At 42.6% G+C, this 21,101-nt stretch overlaps 1 protein-coding gene across 5 annotated transcripts in view; it reads right to left on the bottom strand.

The window, feature by feature from the left end:
• SPDL1 (spindle apparatus coiled-coil protein 1) overlaps positions 1-21,101 on the bottom strand; it is a 48,547-nt gene that overhangs the window by 1,834 nt on the left and 25,612 nt on the right. For 4 of the 5 annotated variants that reach the window (XM_073355956.1, XM_073355959.1, XM_073355955.1 and 1 more), the window contains exons 9-11: positions 19,697-19,809; positions 16,806-16,993; positions 13,464-14,011 (exon numbers count right to left, since the gene is read on the bottom strand). In XM_073355956.1, coding sequence (XP_073212057.1) covers positions 13,464-14,011; positions 16,806-16,993; positions 19,697-19,809 — 849 coding nt within the window. Of the gene's footprint in view, positions 1-13,463; positions 14,012-16,805; positions 16,994-19,696; positions 19,810-21,101 lie in introns of those variants that run through there. The other variant, XM_073355960.1, reaches the window with a different exon arrangement.

Genomic DNA, 21,101 nt, shown 5'->3' with positions numbered 1-21,101 from the left:
AGAGTCCTCACCTGACCCCATCTATCTGCAAAACATCCCACTTCGTTTTTACACCAAATATAATGGCATAAAATTCTCACCAGTTGTGGTATGTTGCACAGAAGTCCCTGAAAGCACTCATTTCTCACTTCAATAAGCCTCAAAACTGCAGGCCAAGAGCTAGACTCCCTATGTAATCTTTACAAGTTAACAAAGGAGACGTTTCTTACCTTACAGCAATTTGAATTCTTTTAGATGGTTTTTGTCCCCCCATAGGATGCGAGTGCCCACGCGCTCTTGAAAGGAGAATGCAAAGTAGTGCTTGCAGGCCACACCTGCACTGAACACTTTGTGATGCAAACAAGGGGATAATAAGCAGGGGCAAGCCCACCACCACTCAGTTCCTTCACAACAACAAAGCCAGAGACTCCACAGCAGAGGAGGAGGAGGGAGGGAGGTGGAGCTTCCACAAGGACAAGCTACTGTAAGGTAAGTAACCTCTCCTTCTTAGAGTACATGTCTCTATGGGCACTCCCCCATAGGAGACTCCCAAGAAGTAATTCAAAGAGGTGGTGGGTACTGGGAAGGTAAGTCAAGAACTGTTCAGAGAACTGCATCACCAAAGGCAGGGTCCCCTCTGGAAGCAGGTAAGGTGGCATCAGGCTTGGCAAAGGTCTGAAGAGAAGAACAAGTTGCAGTTCTGCTATGGGAACATCTTTTAGTAGACATGGACTGAGCTCAAGTGGAATGTACTGTCATATGGGGGACTACATCCCAGTTATTTCCTAACAGGTCAAAATACAACCTGAAAATCATTTTGACAGCTACTGCAGAGAAACAGATTGGCCCTTCATTCTTTCTGTAAAGAGAAGGTTACTCACCTTGTGCAGTAATTGAGGTTTTCTGAGATGGTTGTCCCTGCGGGTGCTCTACTTTAGGTATCTTCAGGCCCTGCACTTGTAATCGGATATTTGTGGTTGCAGCGCCCGGATTGGGCCGTGCATGCACCATTGCCATCTTGTGCTGCTCCGAGTGGTTACATAGTGGTGCACAGCCAACCGTCCCTCTATTCCTGCCCTACCCAGGGGAAACTGCATGAAACTCCAAAGGAGAGGGGAGGAGGGAGGGCTTGGGCAGCACCCACAGGAATAGCCATCTTTAAGAACTTCAGTTATTGCACAAGGTGAGTAACCTTTTCTTCTTTGAGGAGTGTCCCTGTGGGTGCTCCACTTTAGGTGACTGTTGAGCAGTGCCCCTTAAGGGGGGGGGAGGGATGGCTTCAGAGTTGCAGTATGCATGGCGGATAACACCTTGAGTCCAAAGCAAGTGTCCAAAGCAGACTGTTGCTCTAAGGCATAGTGTTTTGTGAATGTATGGGCTGATGCCTAAGTTGCTGCTCCGCAAATGTTAACAATAGGGACATTATTGACGACGGCTACTGATGTCCAAAGTACTCTGGTAGAGTTCATTGGAACTGGTAGATGAGAGTTTTGATAACAGAGGTGGATGCATCCTGATATCTACTTAGATAGTATCTATTTTGAGATAGAACAATCAATAGGAGAAGCAGATATAGCAACGAATAGTCTTGAGATTTTCTAAATGGTTTTGTTCTTTCAATGTAGAAAGCTAGAGCTCGATGAACGACCAGTGTGTGGGAGTGATGCCTCCTTTCCATCTGCATGTGGTTTTGGAAAAAACTCAGTAGGTAGATAGGCTGATTCAGAAGAAAGGGGGAGGCGATGTTGGGTAGGAATTTGGGATGTGGTCTTAAGGCAACTTTGTCTCTAAAGAAAGTTGTGTACGGGATGTGTGCCATTAATGCCCCAGTTCTCCCAGCCTTCTGGCAGATGAAATGACGATAAGTAAGGCCACCTTCATGGATAAGTGGAGGAGTGAGTATGTGGCAAGTGGCTCAAAAATAGTTTTTCCATAAGCCCATGTAGGACCAGTTTGAGGTCCCACAGGGGCAAAGGGTTCCTTATTGTGGGATAGGCACTTTCAATGCCCTTAAGAAAGCATTTAGTCATCGGGTGGGCAAATATCATGGCTCCATCCACTTTGTCACAGAAAGAGGAAATAGCTGCCAAATGTACCTTGATGAAGCTTGTGGAAAGCCCTGATTTTTTTAATTATAATATGTAGTCCAGGACCCTTGGTAATGGGGAAGATGTTGGTAAGATCTGTTTATCTTGACACCCAACGCTGAATCATTTCCACTTATGGATATTGGTCTTTCTTGTACTTGCTCTCCAACTGTTCAGTAGTATATCTTTTACTTAATCTGAACAGGCCTCCTCGACCACAGTCAGCTATGGAGTAACCAGGCCGTGAGGTGTAGTGGCGGACATGTCCTGCATATTGTGATAGAAGATGAGGTACTAGGGGAAGGGTTTGAGGTGGGGTCAAACTGCCATCTGAAGGAGATATGGAAACCACGTTTGTCTGGGTCATGTAGGAGCTATCAGAATGACTCTGGATTTGTCCTTCTTGGTCTTGTGAGTGACCCGGTTTAGGAGTGGGGTCGGAGGGAATGCATACATCAGCGGCGCATCCCATTTGATAAGGAGAGAATCAGCTAGGGAGTGGTGTCCCAATCCTGCTCTGGAGCAATAGTGTGCGGTATTCTGTGCTGTTGCAAAGAGCTCTATGGTGGGAAATCCCCATAGTTCGAATATGGCACATAGAATTCCAGGATCCATGTCCCATTCATGGGTTTGTGAGAACTCTGCTTAGGGCATCCGCTGTTGTGTTCTGAAATCCCGGATGGTAGGATGCTGATATATTGATGTGGTTGCTGATGCATCAATTCTGAAGTTGTATTGTCTCTGTGCTCCCTCTTGGCGGTTTATGTAAAACATGCATGCTATATTGTCCGTGAGGATCCTGATGGCTGTGTATTTAGAGGTAGAAAGTGATTGCATAGATTTCAGATGGATCTCCCGTGCAGACGTTCTTTGGTTATGTTCACCATTTTGGGGAGTCTCTTACCCAGTGTGGCGTCTGTTTAGAGAGTGCCTCTGCAGTATGTCCATTGTTCGAAGCCAGGCCTGCAGGCATCTCATGTGAAGTCTGGCGTGTTTGACAACAGATGTCGTTGCTGACATATGCCCCAAGAGCTGTAAAGACATTCTGGCGGATGTTTGTGGGCTGTCCATCACCGCCAAAATTAAATTGACTGCTGTGAGGAAGCATTGTTGAGGTAGTGTTGCTGTTAAACAGTCGAGACAGGCTCCTACAAATTCCAGATTCTGGACAGGAATGAGTGTGGACTTTTGTGCGTTTATTTGTAATCCTAGGCTCGTGAAAAGGGTTATCGTACTGTGCATGGCGTTTACTACTTCTTGCTGCGTTGGTGCCCTTATGAGGCAGTCGTCCAAATATGAAAATATCATTACTCAGTATCTGAGGAGGTATGCCGCCACGACAGCTAGAACTTTGGAGAAAACCCTCGGAGTGGTGGACAGGCCGAAGGGTCGTACTTTGTATTGGAAATGTTTCCCTAGGGTGAACCTCAGGAATCTTCTGTGTGACGGGTTGATGGTAATGTGAGTCCTGCAGGTTGAGAGCCAATCTCCCTTCTCTAATACTGGAATTATTGTAGATAATGACACTATTTTGAAACATTGTGTTCTTACAAATTTGTTGAGTTTCTGTAGATCCAGGATGGGTCTCCACCCACCAGATTTTTTTCTGTGTTAGAAAATAACGCAACCACCCCCCTCTCCCACCCCGTGCTGCATTGGTAAGGGTTCCTCGACACCGAGTTGTATGAGGGGATTTATTTCCTGTTGCAGCAGGTGCTCGTGAGATGAGTTTCTGAAGAGGGATAGGGAAGGTGGGTGGGGGGAGAGGTAGGTGGAATAGAAGTAAAGTGGATGGAGTAACCCTTTTGGATAAATTTCTAAAACCCATCTGTCTGTTGTGACGGTTTTCACACTTGGTAAAATGGTGACAAGCAATCTCCGAACTGATAGGAGACCGTTTCTGTTTCCAGAGTTAGAGAGCATGGTGGTCTCATGCCCTGGATCACACCTTGAAAACTGCTGTCTGGAGTGGACTGCTGAGACGTCGAGGGTTGATCTTGGTTTTGCTGACATCTTTGTCTATGCAGTTAGTCATACTGCCTGTGGCATTGCCAATACAGCGTTAAGCAGAATCTCTGTGTATAATACCTGCCCTATTTTTTTTTTTGCAGGTGTATAGATGCCCAGAGATTTTAAGGTTGCCCTTGAACCTTGAGAGTGTGAAGGGACTCATCTGTTTTGGTCGCAAACAACTTTGGGCCTTAAAAGGACAGATCCTCCACTGTCGAATGGAATTCCCTTGGAAAGATGTAACCAAGATGCATGGCGTATGACCACATACGTTGCTATGTATTGTGCAGCCATGTCTGCTGAGTCCAGGGAGGCCTGGCGATGAGGTGGCCTTCTGCAATGTTGACTTTGAACTGTTCTTTCATCTGGCAAATGGTCAATAGGTTCAGATATCTTTGAAAAGACAGAGAGTGTACTTGGGTAGTAAAGATGCATAGTTCGCTATGCAGAACTGTTGTATGCCAGACGAATATGCTTTGCGACCGAAGAGGTCTAGCCTCTTTCAGTTCTTGTCGTAAGGAGTTGTTCTGGCTTGGTGCTGTTTCTGCCTTACATAAACAGATTTCACTACCAAGGAATTTGGTGTGGGGTGTGTAAAAAGGAATTCAACATCTTTGGATGGAACATAGTATTTCTTATCAGATCTTTTGCAAGAAGGTGGTGCTATTTTGGGCATCTGCCAGATAGTTTGGCAGGCTACATAATAGCATCATTGATTGGCAATACAATCTTGGAAGTGGATATCTGGAATATATCCAACAGATTGTACTGTGACTCTGGTAGCTCCTCCTGAGATATGTCCAGGGATTCTGCTACCCTCTTAAAAAGGTCCTGGAACAGCTTGAAGTCATCCCTGTGGTAGGAGCATTATTGTTTCATCAGGTGACAAAGATGACAGGTTAGCCAGTGGTAGGGCTTCCTGATCTGAGAATTCCTCTGCCCTTCTCTCATGCGTGTCCGAAGGTGGTGGGACAGATGGTGATGACGACTGCGGAGCTGTGGGTCTTGATGGGATAGGACGTCTGCGATGTTGGGAGGCAGAGTCCATGTGTGCCCAGACCAAGAGCATGCAGCTTAAGGGTAATTTGATTGGTGGGATGGCCCCAGTTTCGGTGAGGAGTGATGAGGCATGTAAACACTTTTCTGTCTTCCTCATCCTCGTCACTTTAAAGAGGCGGAGCTAAGCAAGGTGAAGTCGTCAGTGGACTTGGTACCGACCAGGCTGGAGTGCTGTCAGTACTGAGGAGCGGCAATTCAGGGGTTGAGGATTCCCGCAGATCCGCATGTCATAAGAACTGGTGCGGTACCAACAGCATCAGTGTTGATGTCAGCGTTGCTGGCAGTGCAGCCATATGCATTACAGGCACCGGTGCTGAAGGTTTTAGGCTGAGCTATGCAGGCACCACAGGTTCCGTGGGTGGTGACGTGGAGGGCTTTGTTGTGCCCTCTGAGGCGCTGTTAGAGCTTGCCCACTTTGGGTCCTTTGATCTATGAGAACTCCCACTGCCGGAAGGACCCAGGGTCTCTGAGTCCGATGCACTTGATGCGATTGGTTCAAGATGGACTTGGCAGGTGGGGATCGCTGCTTCTTAGCAGATTCCCTCTGAGTAGAAGTCTGAGCCCTCTTTTTGTGGCCTTTTTAGGTAAATGCTCCTGGTGAGGGAAGGTAGGAGCAGGTCCTCTGTCAGATGCTGCTGATGGATACTGTTGGCCCAGAGGTGTCTGAGACTCAAGGTCTGAGGTCTCCATCATGAGCAATTTCAGTTGGAGATCCCTTGCCTTCCTGGTTCTGGCTGTGAGGTTTCAGCAATGTGGATGCTTTTGAGAAATTTGGGTTTCGCCAAGACACAGGATGCACTGTGCATGTTCGTCAGATACCGGGATAGAAAGTCTGCAAGTCAGACAGTTTGAAAGCTAGTGAGATAAGCATGCCAGATAAGTCTGTCTCCAAAATGCAGTAAGGGACAGACAGTGTATGGGAGCCTAAACCTATCTTCCTACTGAGGCTAAATACAGAGAAAAGAAGGGAAATTTTTTTTTGGTAAAATAAATGAGGTAAGGGATATCTAACTATTACTTATCCTACCACTAAAACTATCTAATGCTAATCTTATCTACAAGAAAGAGAAGACGCTGCTGATTGCTCCAACTCAAGCCAAAGGTGGTAGAGAAGGAACTGAGCGATGGTTGGGGCTGCACACCGCTATGTACCCACTCGGAGCAGCGCAAGACGGAAATGGCACGTGCACGGCCCAACCGGGCACTCGTACCACAAATCTCTGATTACAAGCATCAAGACTCCCAAAGTGGAGCACCCACAGGGACACTCCTCGAAGAAGAAGATACAAATAGCTTAAAATGTAGTCCTGTCTAAATAGAAGACAAAGGACTGTCTAACATCTGGTGAATGAAGGCTCGATTCCTCTCTGAGGTATCAGATTTTGGCTTGAATACAGGAAGGTAATCCCTTGGTTAATGTGATATGCTAATGAGATCTTTGAGGGGGATGGGAGGAGAGGGATGGGGGCCTAATACAGCCATGCCCTTATAAAAGGTGGTATATGGTGGTTTGGCCATAAGTTCCCTCAGCTCTCCCATTCTTCTTGCTCAAGTACTGGTGACCAGAAGTGAAGTTTTAAAAGGAGAAGTGGAGGAGAGCACAGTCAATCAGCTTGAAGAAGACTCTCCTTAAAGCATTAAGAACCAGGTTGTGGTCCTACTGGGGGCTGGGTCACAGATAGGAGGATACAATTGTATAGACTTTTCAAAAATTTAGCTGTGGCAAGGTGGGCAAAAACAAAGAACCCCTAGACAGAGGAGTGGGAAGCTGTGCAGAAGCCTAATATAGAAATATAGAGCTTATTGACAGACCTCTCACATTTAATTCCAGTATCTTGGTAAGCAGAACTTCTAAGTCTTGGAAAAATGGAACAGTACCAAGAATGAAAGCCTTTCCACTTCTGGAGGTAAGTCTTGCAGGTACAGAGTTTTCTACTGGCCAAAAGAACTGACTGAACTGCCTCCAAACAGGTCAATTCCATGGTCAAGAGTCATTCATGAGCCATGCGTTGAGAATCAGAGAGAAAGGGCTGGAGTGGATAAAGGATCCCGAGTTCTGTGTCAATAGGTCCTCTGTGGTAGGAAGTCATAAGGGTGCCACCTCCTAAAAATGGATGAGGTCTAAGTGCCACATCTATCTTGGCCAGGCGGGTGCTATGAGAATAGCTCTCTCTTTCCGTGCATAGTTTGAGAACAGTCTTGAGGACTGTCTCGGCAGTTAAGTATAAAAGCAGGGCATGAGGCTATGGCGTTATCAGCGCATCTCCCCCAGAGCAAAACAGGTGACTTTTGGAGTCATTCAGGGTGGCAAAGAGATCTATTTGTGGTAGACCTCAGGTCTGGCAGATGCTGCAAATGACCATCTTTGAGCTGTCATTTGTGGTCTTGCCAGTAGTGTCTGCTCAGGGAGTCAGTGATCGTAATCTGAAGGACAGATAGATAGACCACTTATAAGTCTACTCGACAGGAAATACACCAGTTCTAGAATCATAGCAAATCTGCTCATAAGGACTGGGATCTTGCTCTGCCTTGGTGGACGATGTAATACATCACCTCCCTGTTGTCAAGCACTACTCTGACCAAGTGGCCTTGTAGGTTGTGGAGAAAGTTTTGGCAAGCATATCGAACTGTTGATGTCAAGTGTCAATTCTTGCAGAGATCATTTGCCCTGAACTGTATTTCCCTGCAACTGAGCTCCCTATCCTAACAGACAGGTGTCTGTTGTGAGAAAATTTGGTAGCGTAGGATGCGAGAATGGGATTCCCACAGACCCTTTGTGGGTTCTTCCTCCATGTAAAGTAATCCAACACATTTTAGAGGCACTGTGACCGATCTGGAGCAGTTGTATCTGTTTGGGGTATATACTGTTCTTAACCATGTCTAGGGACATCTGAGGTGTAATCTCATGTAGGGAGTCATGAACTTAGAGGCAGACGTGACAAAGAGCTGAAGGCAAGTGTTCACAGTTATTTGTGGGCTGACCTGCAGCACCAAGATTAGGGATATGTGCTGCTTCTTCTATGAGGTCTTCAGGTCCGTGGTCACAGACAAAGCTGGACCAGTGACAAAAGCAGCCTGCAATTTTTAGGTCAATGTTACGGGGAAGGAGAGGATTCTCTCTGGACCTAGGGAACATTCCATTAGGAGGACTTTTAGTCTAGCCTCCCCGTCTTTTTTGGACCTACCCTTACATCCCAGACAGACCTTGAATTTTGAGGGGATATGGGAGTCCCTCAAACACCACAGGCTACTTTAAATGTCCATCACTGCAGGGGAAAGACCTGTGGTAGGACTTAAACACAGGTGTGCTAGGCATAAATTATGCTCTGGCACAAAGGTCCAGAAGTATGAGAGGAAAAATCCCTCTTCAGAAGCACACAAAAAAAGAACTAAGTAAATAACTGGGAAACAAACAATAATGAATAAAGACTTCCAAAAGGTGAAAAAGGCAAGAAGCTGAAACAGCTAACAGCAAAGACTTTCTCTCAAACTGTAGGCGGCTGAGCAGGAACTGAGTGGTGGGTGGCTTGTGCCTGCCGATATCTTCTTATTTGGACCACAAGATGTTGTTCTGTGCAGGCACAGGCCCATAAACACTACTTTCCAGTCTCCAATCAAGAGTGCACAGGCGTATGCACATACTATGGTACCGAGGTGGATGCACTCATAGCAACATATACTCTAAGAACCATCTTGCAAACTTCATGGTTGGTAAGGAGTCTGTTGAACAGCGAGATTGATGAGCTTCCTCTAAAAAAGCAATTATGTTCCTGTAGCACTTGGAGCTTTGTTTGCCAAGTATCTTCTTGCTAGTGCTCCCTCTGCTTGATGGCTCCCCCACCCGTCCTTCCCTTGATGCCCTCTGGACCACTACCTGTAAGTCCCTTAGGCAGTTTAAAGTGTACAAGAAAAGAGCCCCTCTGACAGAGATTTGAAAGTGTGCTACTCTGCTCATTATCTCTTGATAATGATATTTAACCAGTGGTTTCTACAGTGTAAACAAACAGATGAACAGTAATTGATTAAAAATAAGCAGTTAACCTATGCCTGAGCTTTTGTTTGACTCCACACATAATCCAAGCTTTCTTACACACACACACACACACACACACACACACAAAATGGCTGAGTTTTCTGACAAAAAATTGGTTGAAGGCTAAAACACACAGAAAGCCAATTAAAATCCAGTATGCTTACATTACAAATTCTGGTGAAACATTACCAGAAACTTTTACAAGATAGGCCCAGTATTGGATAACTGCGTCCACAAATAATAAATAGGGCCCTATCAATTTCACAGTCATAGGATTTTAAAAATTGTAAATTTTGTGATTTTAGCTATTTAAATCTGAAATTTCACGGTGTTGTAATTTTAGGGGTCCTGAGCCATAAAGAATGGAGGGGGGGAAGGGTGTCACAAGGTTATTGTAGGGGAGGTTGTAGTACTGCTACTCTTACTTCTGTGCTGCTGCAGCTGCTGGCCAGGAGCCCAGCTCTGAAGGCAGAGCCGCCACCAGTAGCGGCGAAGAAGCAAGCATGGCATGGTATGGCATTGCTACCCTTACTTCTGCACTGCTGCCTGCAGAGCTGGGCCCTCAGTCAGCCGCCGCCACCCTCTGGTTGCCCAGCTCTGAAGGCAGCAGTGCAGAAGTAAGGATGGCCTGGTACTTCAGAGCTGGGTGCCTGGCTAACAGCTGCTGCTCTCCAGTTGCCCAGATCTGAATGTAGCACAGAAGTAAGGGTGGCAATACTGCGACCCCCCTAAAATAACCTTGTGACCCTCATGCAACTCCCTTATGGGTCAGGACCCCCAATTTGAGAAACACTGGTCTCCCCTGTGAAATCTGCACAGAGTAAAAGCACAAAAAAGAGACCAGACTTTATGGTAGGGGAAGACCAGATTTCACGGTCCTTGACACTTTTTCATGGCTGTGAATTTGGTAGAGCCCTAATAACAAATCACCACGTATGTCTGCAAGTTTCAAGCTGCAACATGTTACTGTACCAATTACCCAAATCAAGAGTTCTGTTAAGACTATTTCTACCTTGAAGCAAACATCATCTTGTCTGACTGAGGTATTACTTACACACACACACACACCCCTACCTACCTTATCAGGTAATTAAGCTTTTCACCTAAACCAAAATATATTAAGCCAACTGACAGAAAGGCAACTGTCAAGTCAGATATACAAACCCTCTCTACCTAACCATCATCTGTGCTTCTCCACCCTAATGAAGTAAAAGGAGGATGTACAGCAAGTATCTATTGGGTACATTAAGTGAACTCAACTCTGGTTATTGCTAAGTAAACTTCCTTTCTCCTTCACATTATTTCTTCTGCCAATCTCCATTATAGTATATCGTGAAAGAAACAACAAGTTTATGGAAGAGAGCTGAGGAGTGATAACTAATCAGAGAATGAAGGACTGTGTATTGCCAAATAGCATGCAATCTGGTTCCTACACAGAAAGATATTTCAGGAAAAAACTTCAAGATGGAACATCACAAATTTCAAAGAATGGACACTGAGTAAAGCAGTTGCTCTTCCCTCTGGGGATCATGATCTAAACAGGCTTCAATGGAGCTAAACAGGCTTATAGAATTTTGCCAAACAGGAATGAAAGCCTTGCTGTTCTCTAATGAGTCTGCACTAGGGGTGCAGGGGGCACAATCAGGATAATCCAAAAGGAAGAGTTAAATGAAATTAGAATAGTTGAGTCAGAACACTTTCCTCTTCCTGGGAAAAGAAAACCAATGAGAACAAACCAACATTTCTATAGAGACCAAAAGCCCTTAGAGTTTTGATTTTTCTTTTCTATATCTATGTGCTATCTAGGCCAACATAAAGTGGTGCAGGAGAAATAAAAATTATTCCCATAAATTAAAAATTTTGCTTGATTTTATTTAGTCTTCATTCACCCACCACCCTCCTTTACTCCCCAAACCCTCCATTTGTCAGACACAGTTTCCTCCTTGGCTTCCTCCTCCCTTCAAACCCACAGCCGACTTCTCTAATCCACCTTTTCACTCTCAGAAATGCCACACATTTTAACAGCCTTCCATTAACCCATGAACTATTAATGTTACTTTCTCCAAAGCCTGCTGATGTTGCTTCATCAGTTAGTCATACCTGGGCACCTCTTTCACATCCAGCTTTAAGTGCTTCCTTCCCTTCTAGATAAGGCAAGATGGCCCCAACGGAGGCCCGAAACTCCAAAAACCATTATAACCAATTTGGCCCTCTCAGGCCTTCCCAATTTTTGACATTCCTGCTCATTCCTCCTCACCTTTCTCCTAGATAAGGGATGTGGGAGTCAGTATTTGTGACTAAATTACTTAAAATCAGTTGGACAATAAGCTCATAAGACTGTTTGGGAGGGGAGAGATTCTACTCTAACTACATTGAAAGCTCACAAATTGTGCCCCCCAAACCAAAACATTCAGTATCTGAATTATACGACACACGCCAGAAGGAGAATCCAATAATTACCTTTGCGTTCCTTATATTTCTTACAAGTTGTACGTGCACTTAAATGAACCTTTGCGACCTTTTCCACATGCGTTGAAACAGACACTTGTCATAATTTAGTTTGTTAGTAAGCCCACTGTCACCCATTAAAAAGGTACTCTAAGTAACTAATGCCAATACTAAGCATCATCTTCTAGCATTTAAGTCCCTCTTCTCTTCCCTGACCAATATCTGATTTTGTCTTGCCATATTCCCCTCTGTTCTTCTCATGACAGACTTGAGGCTGCCTTGATTTTCTTCTCACCCAAGCCCTTTTCCATGCTTCTGCATATATGTAATACCTCCAGTAATCCCACTTCCCCAAGCTACAGCCTCTTCATCATGCAAAGCCTTACTACCCCCAGTCCATGTAACCTACTAATTAAAATGGAACCAGCAAGTTCTTCCAACCCAGTGATGTTGCAATCTTACAACCCATTGTGCTTTCTCAGTGTATCCTCCTATTATTCATCAGATCTTCTCTGAATTTATATTTTAAAGCTTCTCTAAATAGTGTAAATATAAAACAGGGTAGTTATGAAGTGCAGTGAATGAGACTTGAGTTTTGCAAAAAAATATTGTGATCGCACCATTTTAATTGTCTCTAATTATATCCATACAAGGAAGCAATAAAGAGGTTGCACAGGAATCTTTACTTCTAGCATTTCCTAACTTTGACCTCACAACCGTTAACATTCATTCAGCATAGCTCTGTATCTAATTTCCATATGCTTTGGAAACAGTTTGTATTATGTTTGATTGTAGTATATATGGTTCCAATATAAAGCATTATGCTGTACCATGAACAATGCTAAATAGAAGCTTAAGAAAAAAATATTTCAGAGACAAGAGAGGAGGGGAAAAAAGGGAAGTTTCTGAGGGGGACTATAAAGGAGACAGAGTCAGCATTAAAGGGAGTGGCTCACATTCCTGCAGCAATTATTTTCTGGCAAACTAGCTTGCCCCACGGGGAGCTATATGCAATACTAAGTTGAAAGACTGAGGCAAGAACATGGTAAAGAGAAAAGCAGTAAGGCAGCTGGACACCTCATGGAAAATGAACACTTTTTAAAGGAAATTTAGCTTTTTTCCCCCCACTCAACATTCTATTCCACCCTCCTTCCAGAATGGTTTCACTCAGCAATCTTCTCAACATAGCTACACTCTATTGTGTGCAGAGCCTGACGTGAAATATCAGAAAATGCTGGCTCTCTCTAGTTTTACTTACATAAACTTTCTGTCCTGTCATTAGAGCTCAAAGGAGTAATATTAGCCTTCACATGATTTCTGTGTACCCACACATGCTCCCACATGAGAATATTAACTTGAACAGAAAACAGAAAGTAGCATTCCTTTTACAAAGACAAAATCATTGGACCTCTGTACACAGTGCTTGGTCTCTATCAATCATTACTTAAATTTTGAATAAAACGGTGAAAGTTTTAGTAACTTTGACAAATATTAGTTTTCAAAACAAAAAGTTATTACATAATCCATTAAAACATGATCTTGAATAATAAAAAGTCATTTGAAAGCTACTGGTAATCATTTTTTAGTGAAGTGCAAATTTTAGGTTATGTATTATTTTAAGTCTTGAGTTTTCAAACGACTCCTGGAATGCAATCCCTAAACCCTGCCAAGGTCAGTTTTGTATGGCAGCCTCAAACAGACCAGGAAAAGAAGCCTCATATTGAAGCCTCTGCAAATGAAGTTTGATTTATCATGGTTAAGTTAAAGATATACAAATCAAAACACTGATATTTTGAACAACAGTAAACCTTAAATATCAGTTTTTCCCAAGATCCAGGTTCATGATTCTAAGAGTTACTTTCATTAGCAATCATTTTAGCCTTTTTAAAGGATTTTGAAAAGTTGAGCGTAGGCAGCCGGAACTGAGGAATTACACTGCATGCAACACTGAGAAAATAGATAAAGAAGTGGATAGCATAGTTCATGCAGCGAAAAAAAACAGATGCAGGTCTGCGCTGATTGCCATAAGCATACACACAAGATGACACTGACCTGGAGGCAACTGGAGTTAGAGAGTTATTTCCATTTCTTTCACTTGAACCTTTGGTGTTATCTTCTTTGATTTTAACTCTTTTCCTGTCCTTCTCAGGTTCAGCCTTTAGCTGTGTTGCTGGAAGAGGCGTGAAGTTCGTTGGCGCTGGCACAAGTACATATTTTCTTTGAGGGGCATCACTTGGCTCCAAGTTCTTGGAACATATCTTTCTTTCTTCCTTATTTTGAGATGAAAAGTGAGTCGTTTCCTCTACTGTAGCATTTTTGCTATCTACAGGTTCAGCAGTCATGTCCACTGGAATCTTCTCCCTCCTTTTTATGCTTTTAGGGATTTTAATTAATTCTAGAGAAGAATGATAGTTATGTTTGTATACAAACATACATGTTGGTAATTGAAATAAACTTACGTGTTCATACAATTACTGAAACCAGCAAGATAGCATTGAACCTATTTAGGTGACAATTTGTTTAATACAGACCATCCCAAGATGTTTAACTGCCTCCATGCTGATGGAGCTATCAGACAGTGACTTTTTAGTAACATACATTTAAGTGTCCCAAAAGACTTAAATTCAAAAACTTAACTGGGAGCTCCGATTTCCTTCTCTCACCTCTATTTTAAAATTTTCACCAACCCCTTTTAAGCAGATATACCTAACTGCACACACCTCCTTTTGTGTGTTCTGATTTTTCTGACATTTTGGGCTGTTATCCTGGTAGCTAAAACTTACTGATGACATATTGCTCAAATGAAAGGCAAGTGCTTCTTTTAGGCAGAAGGAGCTACCTCACACAGTACTCCATTTCCTAACTTTAGTTTCCTTTCTTCACGACCATGGACTTCTTCCACATTTGTTTCACTACATATCTGCCTATTATTTTTGCAGTACTCTTCATGTGGGCCATAGTTTCATCTCTAGGAGGGCAAGTATAACCTCCCCTACCCTAGGGTTTTCCAACACTTAACTTTCAAAAATGCTGATTTTTATTTTTTTTTCCAATCGTTATGAAGAAGCGTGACCACATCACTCTATCTTAAAAACTTTTCTACTTTGAAGGGACCTGGAAGCCAGGGAATTTTTAAGACGGTCAAGGATTCGCTGCCACCTGCTTAACTCATCTGGCAATTTGTTCTTATGCCCCCTTGCATCCTTTTACCACTATTGGTGTGAAGATTCTCAGTAGTTCCCAGACTTGTTGTGTTTTCCACATTTACTCAACTACTGTGTCACCTGAAAGCATCTTTCTTGCATGTGCCTCAGTTTCTCACTGCCTGAAAGACTGATTGAAAGCTTTAATGCATTAGCCATATAAGGAAAGAACTTGCATTATATCTGTTTTCAGTCAGTGAGCTGTAATTTTACAAGGCACTTGGTTACAGCTGGTATGAAAAATGCTTCAAATATTTTTAATCGCAACTCAGATTCTAGTAAACTTTCTGGAGATGCAATCTCAGGATTCACACCGTTGAAATGCTTCAGCAGAAAAATTGTTCTGTTCGTTTCAAAACAATTTTTGATCCTCCCCACATGGTCACAATGGTGCAGCACTCTCACCCTGCCCTCTAATCTAATCTTTCAGTGTACACATCTCATCTGCTCCAAGAAATTCAAAGGAAGATTGCAATTGTCCCAAGACAACTAAAAGAAAAAAAATGAGGATTATACAGTGATCAGCATACCCAGCAGCTCGAAGCTAATGGAAAATTTAGAAATAATCACAACAGTTTTCATTGACACCAAACTAGGCTTTGCTCCACTGCTGAAACAAGACAACAGTTACATCTAAAAAGCCATTTTGGCTGTAAAACATTCTTGCAGGCAACAGAAACTAAAAAATGTTACCAATGCTTCCTTTTTAGAGATAATGTCTCGGACTGGCAGAGATCTGAGCTTGCACTTCTCTTTCTGCCAGTACCTGAGATAGCTGACCTCTTTGTGGACTCCGGGACTCCTTCAAATCTCCATTGTAGGATTAAATGTCAGCTAAACAATTAGCTGCATCCACAAGCTTTGTAGTGGCCACACAGTAGCACCCAACAGGTTTCTCAGGGAGGCAGACTCTGGAAGAATTCACTCATAATAAAGGAACTACTGTGGCATTCTGACTTCTCCCCAGTTTGAGCTATGATGGGAAAAAAGTCAAGGCTTAGAGTATGAACAAGCACTGACATGGCAGCCTTGTCAGACTGAACCAGCATGTGCTCCTTTCTGGCAAGATTTTGTGAATTCAAGAGAGATTCAACCTGACCACCATTTTCTAGTGGAGGAGAAATGTTTTGTTTGCCAACTATGCCATATTGAGTAGAAGAGGAGGGACATATAGAAAGGAAGGAGTTCAACAGGTAAACCCATTCAGTAAACAGCACCACAAAAGATTTCGTACTCAGTGGATGTCTATACAGTCCATGGCAGTGAGCCTCCCATTCTGGGTCAACAGACTCTGGCTCAGGCTAGCACTCTAAAAATAGCTGCATAGACAGCCCTTTGAAACTGTGGCTCAGGCTGGAGCTTGGGCTCTAAAGGGTAGGAAGCGGTGGACTCCAACACAAAATTTGCCTTTAAAAGCTAGGACAATAATGGGCAAGGTTAGAGTGCTAAGTCACTGCTTTGCACCCATGGCTGTGGTAGATTCTCTCTAACGAAGGAGATAGTTACATGGTCAACTCTCACTTTCAAAAACAACTCTGAACTTCTTCAGAGATCTCCACAAAGTAATGTGCAGGCCAAGTGTCTTTGACTGGTAAAAAAAAACGTTAGCATCCAGAGTTTCCATCCTGCTTCAAAAGTTCCATTCACGATTTGCTGTGAATTTCCATGTTTTAGTTTCAGAATTCTATAGCACATGTATAACTATATATACACGCACACGGATTTCAGACTTGTGAAATTAAAAGTCAGTATACTAGTTCAGTATATTCATTTCAATAAAGCAATGTTTTAAAAATCACTGCTGTTCAGCAACTTACAAGACAGTAGGATGTTTTACAGTCACTTGTTTCAGTAGAGTGTTTATGGTCAGGTTGAAGATGTCTTTTTAGTTGGTTGAAAACTAGTGCCTTAACAAAAACCTAGTTATAGCAAAAGAGGCTCAAGTATTTATTTTGTTCAACTGTATTAGTGATCAGAAAAAGTTACCTTCAGGTTCATACTTCATTTTCAGCTCGTCCAGCATAACTCGCAAGTTCATGTTCTCACTTTGGCAAACCTGCAGGTGCCTCTCATTGGCAAAAAGCTTCCTTTCTACCTCCAGAACCCTCTGGCTCTCATACAAAGCTTTCATCCTCTGTAAGGATAGTTCGTTTCTCAAAGTTTCGGTCTCCTTACTGGGAAGGAAAAGGAATTGACAAGTTTAAAATTCACAAGAGTCAAATTAGGTAACAATTTACAGTGAGCTTTCAAAGCTAAAGTATTTGGTTGCTCAGATCCTCTTAGAACAATTAACTGCAATTGGAAGCTCCTCTAGGGAGCTTTGAAAAATCCCAACCCAAAGTTGAAATTTTGAAGTCTCTTCATTTCTAGAATAGGAATAATAGTTTAATTAATGGAGAACACAAGCTACTTAAACAAGCAGTTATCTAACACCGCAGTGAAAATTATACAATACAAATTTAATCAGAGAACCCTCCCTCCCAAATCACAACCTGTGCATGGATAAATAAGATTTGGTTTTGTTTTCAACTTCACAGCCTGTACTTTCAGTGTTTGGAGGGGGAGTAGTCCATTTGAGCTAAATACTGAAGACCGTGGGACAGATCTCTTGCTGATCTAAATTGTCATGGCTCCACTGAAGCCGAGGATTTGCTCCTCTGCATACAGTACCAAATTGGATCATTTTAGGAGAAGAGCACACTACTGTTATTCTGTATGATGAAACCTGGACTTCAAACCAGAAGGAAGTTCCCAATAATATTTTAGATACACAATTTTCTCTTCAATTTGAAATAAGAGTAACATGTAACCTTAGACTGGGGGTGGCAATGGCATTAATTTATATACAGCTAAGGATGAAAGTAAATCCAAGGACCTCTAGAACTAAAATCCAAGACAATAAAAACTAAGAAACCCTAGAGTAGTTGTCATAAATATAAAGGGAAGGGTAAACACCTTTAAGTCCCTCCTGGCCAGAGGAAAAACCCTTTCACCTGTAAAGGGTTAAGATACTAAGATAACCTCGCTGGCACCTGACCAAAATGACCAGTGAGACAAGATACTTTCAAAGCTGGAGGGAGAAGGGCGGGGGAGAAACAAAGGGATCTCTCTGTCTGTGTGATGTTTTTGCCGGGACCAAAGCAGGAATGCAGGTCAGAACTCCTGTAAAGAGTTAGTAAGCAATCTAGTTAGATATGCGTTAGATTCTGTTTTGTTTAAATGGCTGATAAAATAAGTTGTGCTGAATGGAATGTATATTCCTGTTTTTGTGTCTTTTTGTAACTTAAGGTTTTGCCTAGAGGGATTCCCTATGTTTTGAGTCTGATTACCCTGTAAGGTATTTACCATCCTGATTTTACAGAGGTGATTCTTTTACTTTTTGTTTCATTAAAATTCTTCTTCTAAGAACCTGATTGCTTTTTCATTGTTCTTAAGATCCAAGGGTTTGGGTCACCTATGCAAATTGGTGAGGATTTTTAATCAAGCCTTCCCCAGGAAAGGGGGTGTAGTGCTTGGGGGGATATTTTGAGGGAGGAGGGAGACGTTTCCAAGTGGGCACTTCCCCGTTATTTTTGTTAGACACTTTGGTGGTGGCAGCATAAAGGTTCAAGGACAAAAGGTAAAAAGTTTGTACCTCGGGGAAGTTTTAACCTAAGCTGGTAAGAATAAGCTTAGGGGGTCTTTCATGCAGGTCCCCAGATCTGTACCCTAAAGTTCAGAGCGGGGAAGGAACCTTGACAGTAGTAGTAAAAGCCACATAATGTCTTTCACAATCACATCAATAATGTAGATTTCAGTTTCCTGGACAGAGAGACTAACATAAAAGGTTAAAAAAAAAATGATGAAAAGATGAAAATGAGCATTCTAGGTGTTAAAGAAGGGGCATGCTGAAGCCAGGGTGTTAGGCTTCAAAGGGATCCTAGAGGGCATCGTCCTTGCGGAGGCACTCTATGCCAATGAGATAAAAGCTCTTCAGTAACATGGAAGGGATCTGTAGCCCTGTGGAGAGCAGAGCAGACTTTAAGATAACTCATTATTATATCCTCTCTCAATACCAAGGGACAGGGACATAAGCCTCTGTGTCAGATAGTAAAGCATCTGGGTGGGTTGACGGTGCCAGCATGCCTGGCACTGGTGCATTTAATACAGACTTGGTAGCATTAAAGGGAGTGGTACCAATGGGACTAGTTCCATAATGACCAATGTTGAAGCACTATGCTGAGTTGATCCAATGCTCTGGCCTCTGTACTAGCAGCAGTTAACTCCAAATCTCAAGACTGCACCAGAGCACATTTGTCGGGGATATGGGATGCCCCAGACAGAACAGACATCTCATGTATCCATCATTTTTTGGAACTGCTGCCTGGCAAAAGGGGCAATACTTAAAGCCAGAAGACTTAAGATAGATCATTCCCAAGTCCTGGTACTGGGGAGGAGAATTAACAAATCAAAACAAAATAAGCAAGTTAAAACTTCCAAATAATAAAATTATCAGAATTTACCAAACAGACTGGTACCCTAACTGACTGTACTCAAAACTAATATGCACACAGCTAACTGTAATTTAAAAAAAGCATGTGTAAAAATCATGGGCACCAAGGAGCTCCATCTCAGTCAGAGGTGGTGAGAAATAACTGAGGGGCAGCTGGGGCCACTCTGTCTTTTGTGCTACTGGTACACGCAGGATACTGATGACCTAAAGATTCCAGTCTTGAGCACCTAGGGTCCATGTGCACCGAGAACAGAATATATGTGGACAAACCAAGAAATGGCAGAGTGCAAGACAGCTCTAAGTTGATATAGATTACAAGTATTTTTTTAAACATTAAAACAATTCCTAAATTCTATTTCTAGGCTCGAAACCCCCACACTCTTACTTGGAGTTCTCAAGTTTCATTTGAAGCAGATCTGTATAATAGCCATCTCCAAATTCTCCACCTCTTGAACTGCTACTAGAAGGTTTTGATTCTTCCATGTTCTCATATAAATTCTGATGCAAGGGAAGAGTTTAAAAAATTGTCAACTAGTGGCTTTTTCAGAAGTGCATTAGTTCTATTCTTACAGTTTTCACTATTCCATCAAAATTTTAATACAACTGTTACAGAAAAAGCTACTTGCTAGGTAGTCTTTATAAAGGGATTTAAACTTGAGGTAGAAAGAGCCTCATTTCATTTGAGTGTTTTCATCCAAAATTTTGTCTTAGAGAAGCAGCCAGAACTGAAAAAGATCCTCCTGTCTCAAAGGTACACAAAAAGCCTTGATTAAAAAGTTACCCCTCCTTTTCCAGCATAGCATAAGCTACCCAAACATTCTGTAGATTATTAGTAAAAAACAGAATTAAAAAGTCTCCTTGTTGATACCAGAACTGAGACAGTCATGGTATCAATTGCCCCTTGGATCTCCTTCTTGAACTCTGTGAGGGCTTGCAATGTCTCAAGCTTCTTAGGCCTCACCTTTCTCAAAGCAGGGACCTGCATCCCTGCCCCTCCAGATTGGGTATTTAGGCTTCCAGCTGTCCTGTAAACCAGTGCATTTATCCTAGCAGGTCTGACCTTAGTCTAGCCCAGGGGTCAGCAACCTTTCAGGAGTGGTGTGCAGTCTTCATTTATTCACTCTAATTTAAGGTTTTGCATGCCAGTAATACATTTTAAAGTTTTAGAAGGTCTCTTTTTATAATTCTGTCATATATAACTAAACTATTGTTGTATGTAAAGTAAACAAGGTTTTTAAAATGTTTAAGAAGCTTTATTTAAAATTAAATTAAAATGCAGAGCTGCCCAGACCGGTGGCCAGAACCTGGGCAGTGTGAATGCCACTGAATATCAGCTCGTGTGCCACCTTTGACACGCGTGCCATAGGTTGCCTACCCCTGGTCTAGCCCTTGAAGTTCTCTCTCTCACACACACACACACACACACGCACCACTGAATACCAGTGACCAGCTAGCCTTTACAAAGCAAAATACATTTATTTTAAAGTGGCAAGTGAAGGGGAGAAGAGGAGATTTTACCTCTGTATACAGCACTGCTGAAACAATGGAATATTGCATCCAGTTCTGGTATCCAAATTTTTTATTTTTTTAAATTAGAGAGGGTGCTGAGAAGAACTACAAAAGTTACTTGAGGGCCAGAGAAAATGCTTCACAGTCAATGACTTATAAAGCTCTGTTTAGCTTATTAAAAAGATTGAGAATGACTTGATTACAGTGTACAAATACCTTCATGGGAGAAAGATATAGGGTACCAAAAGGCTCCAATTTAGTGAAAAAGGGATAACAAGAAC

Source organism: Lepidochelys kempii, chromosome 8 (assembly GCF_965140265.1).
Source record: "Lepidochelys kempii isolate rLepKem1 chromosome 8, rLepKem1.hap2, whole genome shotgun sequence".
In the NCBI taxonomy this organism is placed as follows: Eukaryota; Metazoa; Chordata; order Testudines; family Cheloniidae; genus Lepidochelys; species Lepidochelys kempii.
The sequence above is the reverse complement of the archived record's forward strand: the minus strand, read 5'-3'. Positions and strand labels throughout refer to the sequence as shown.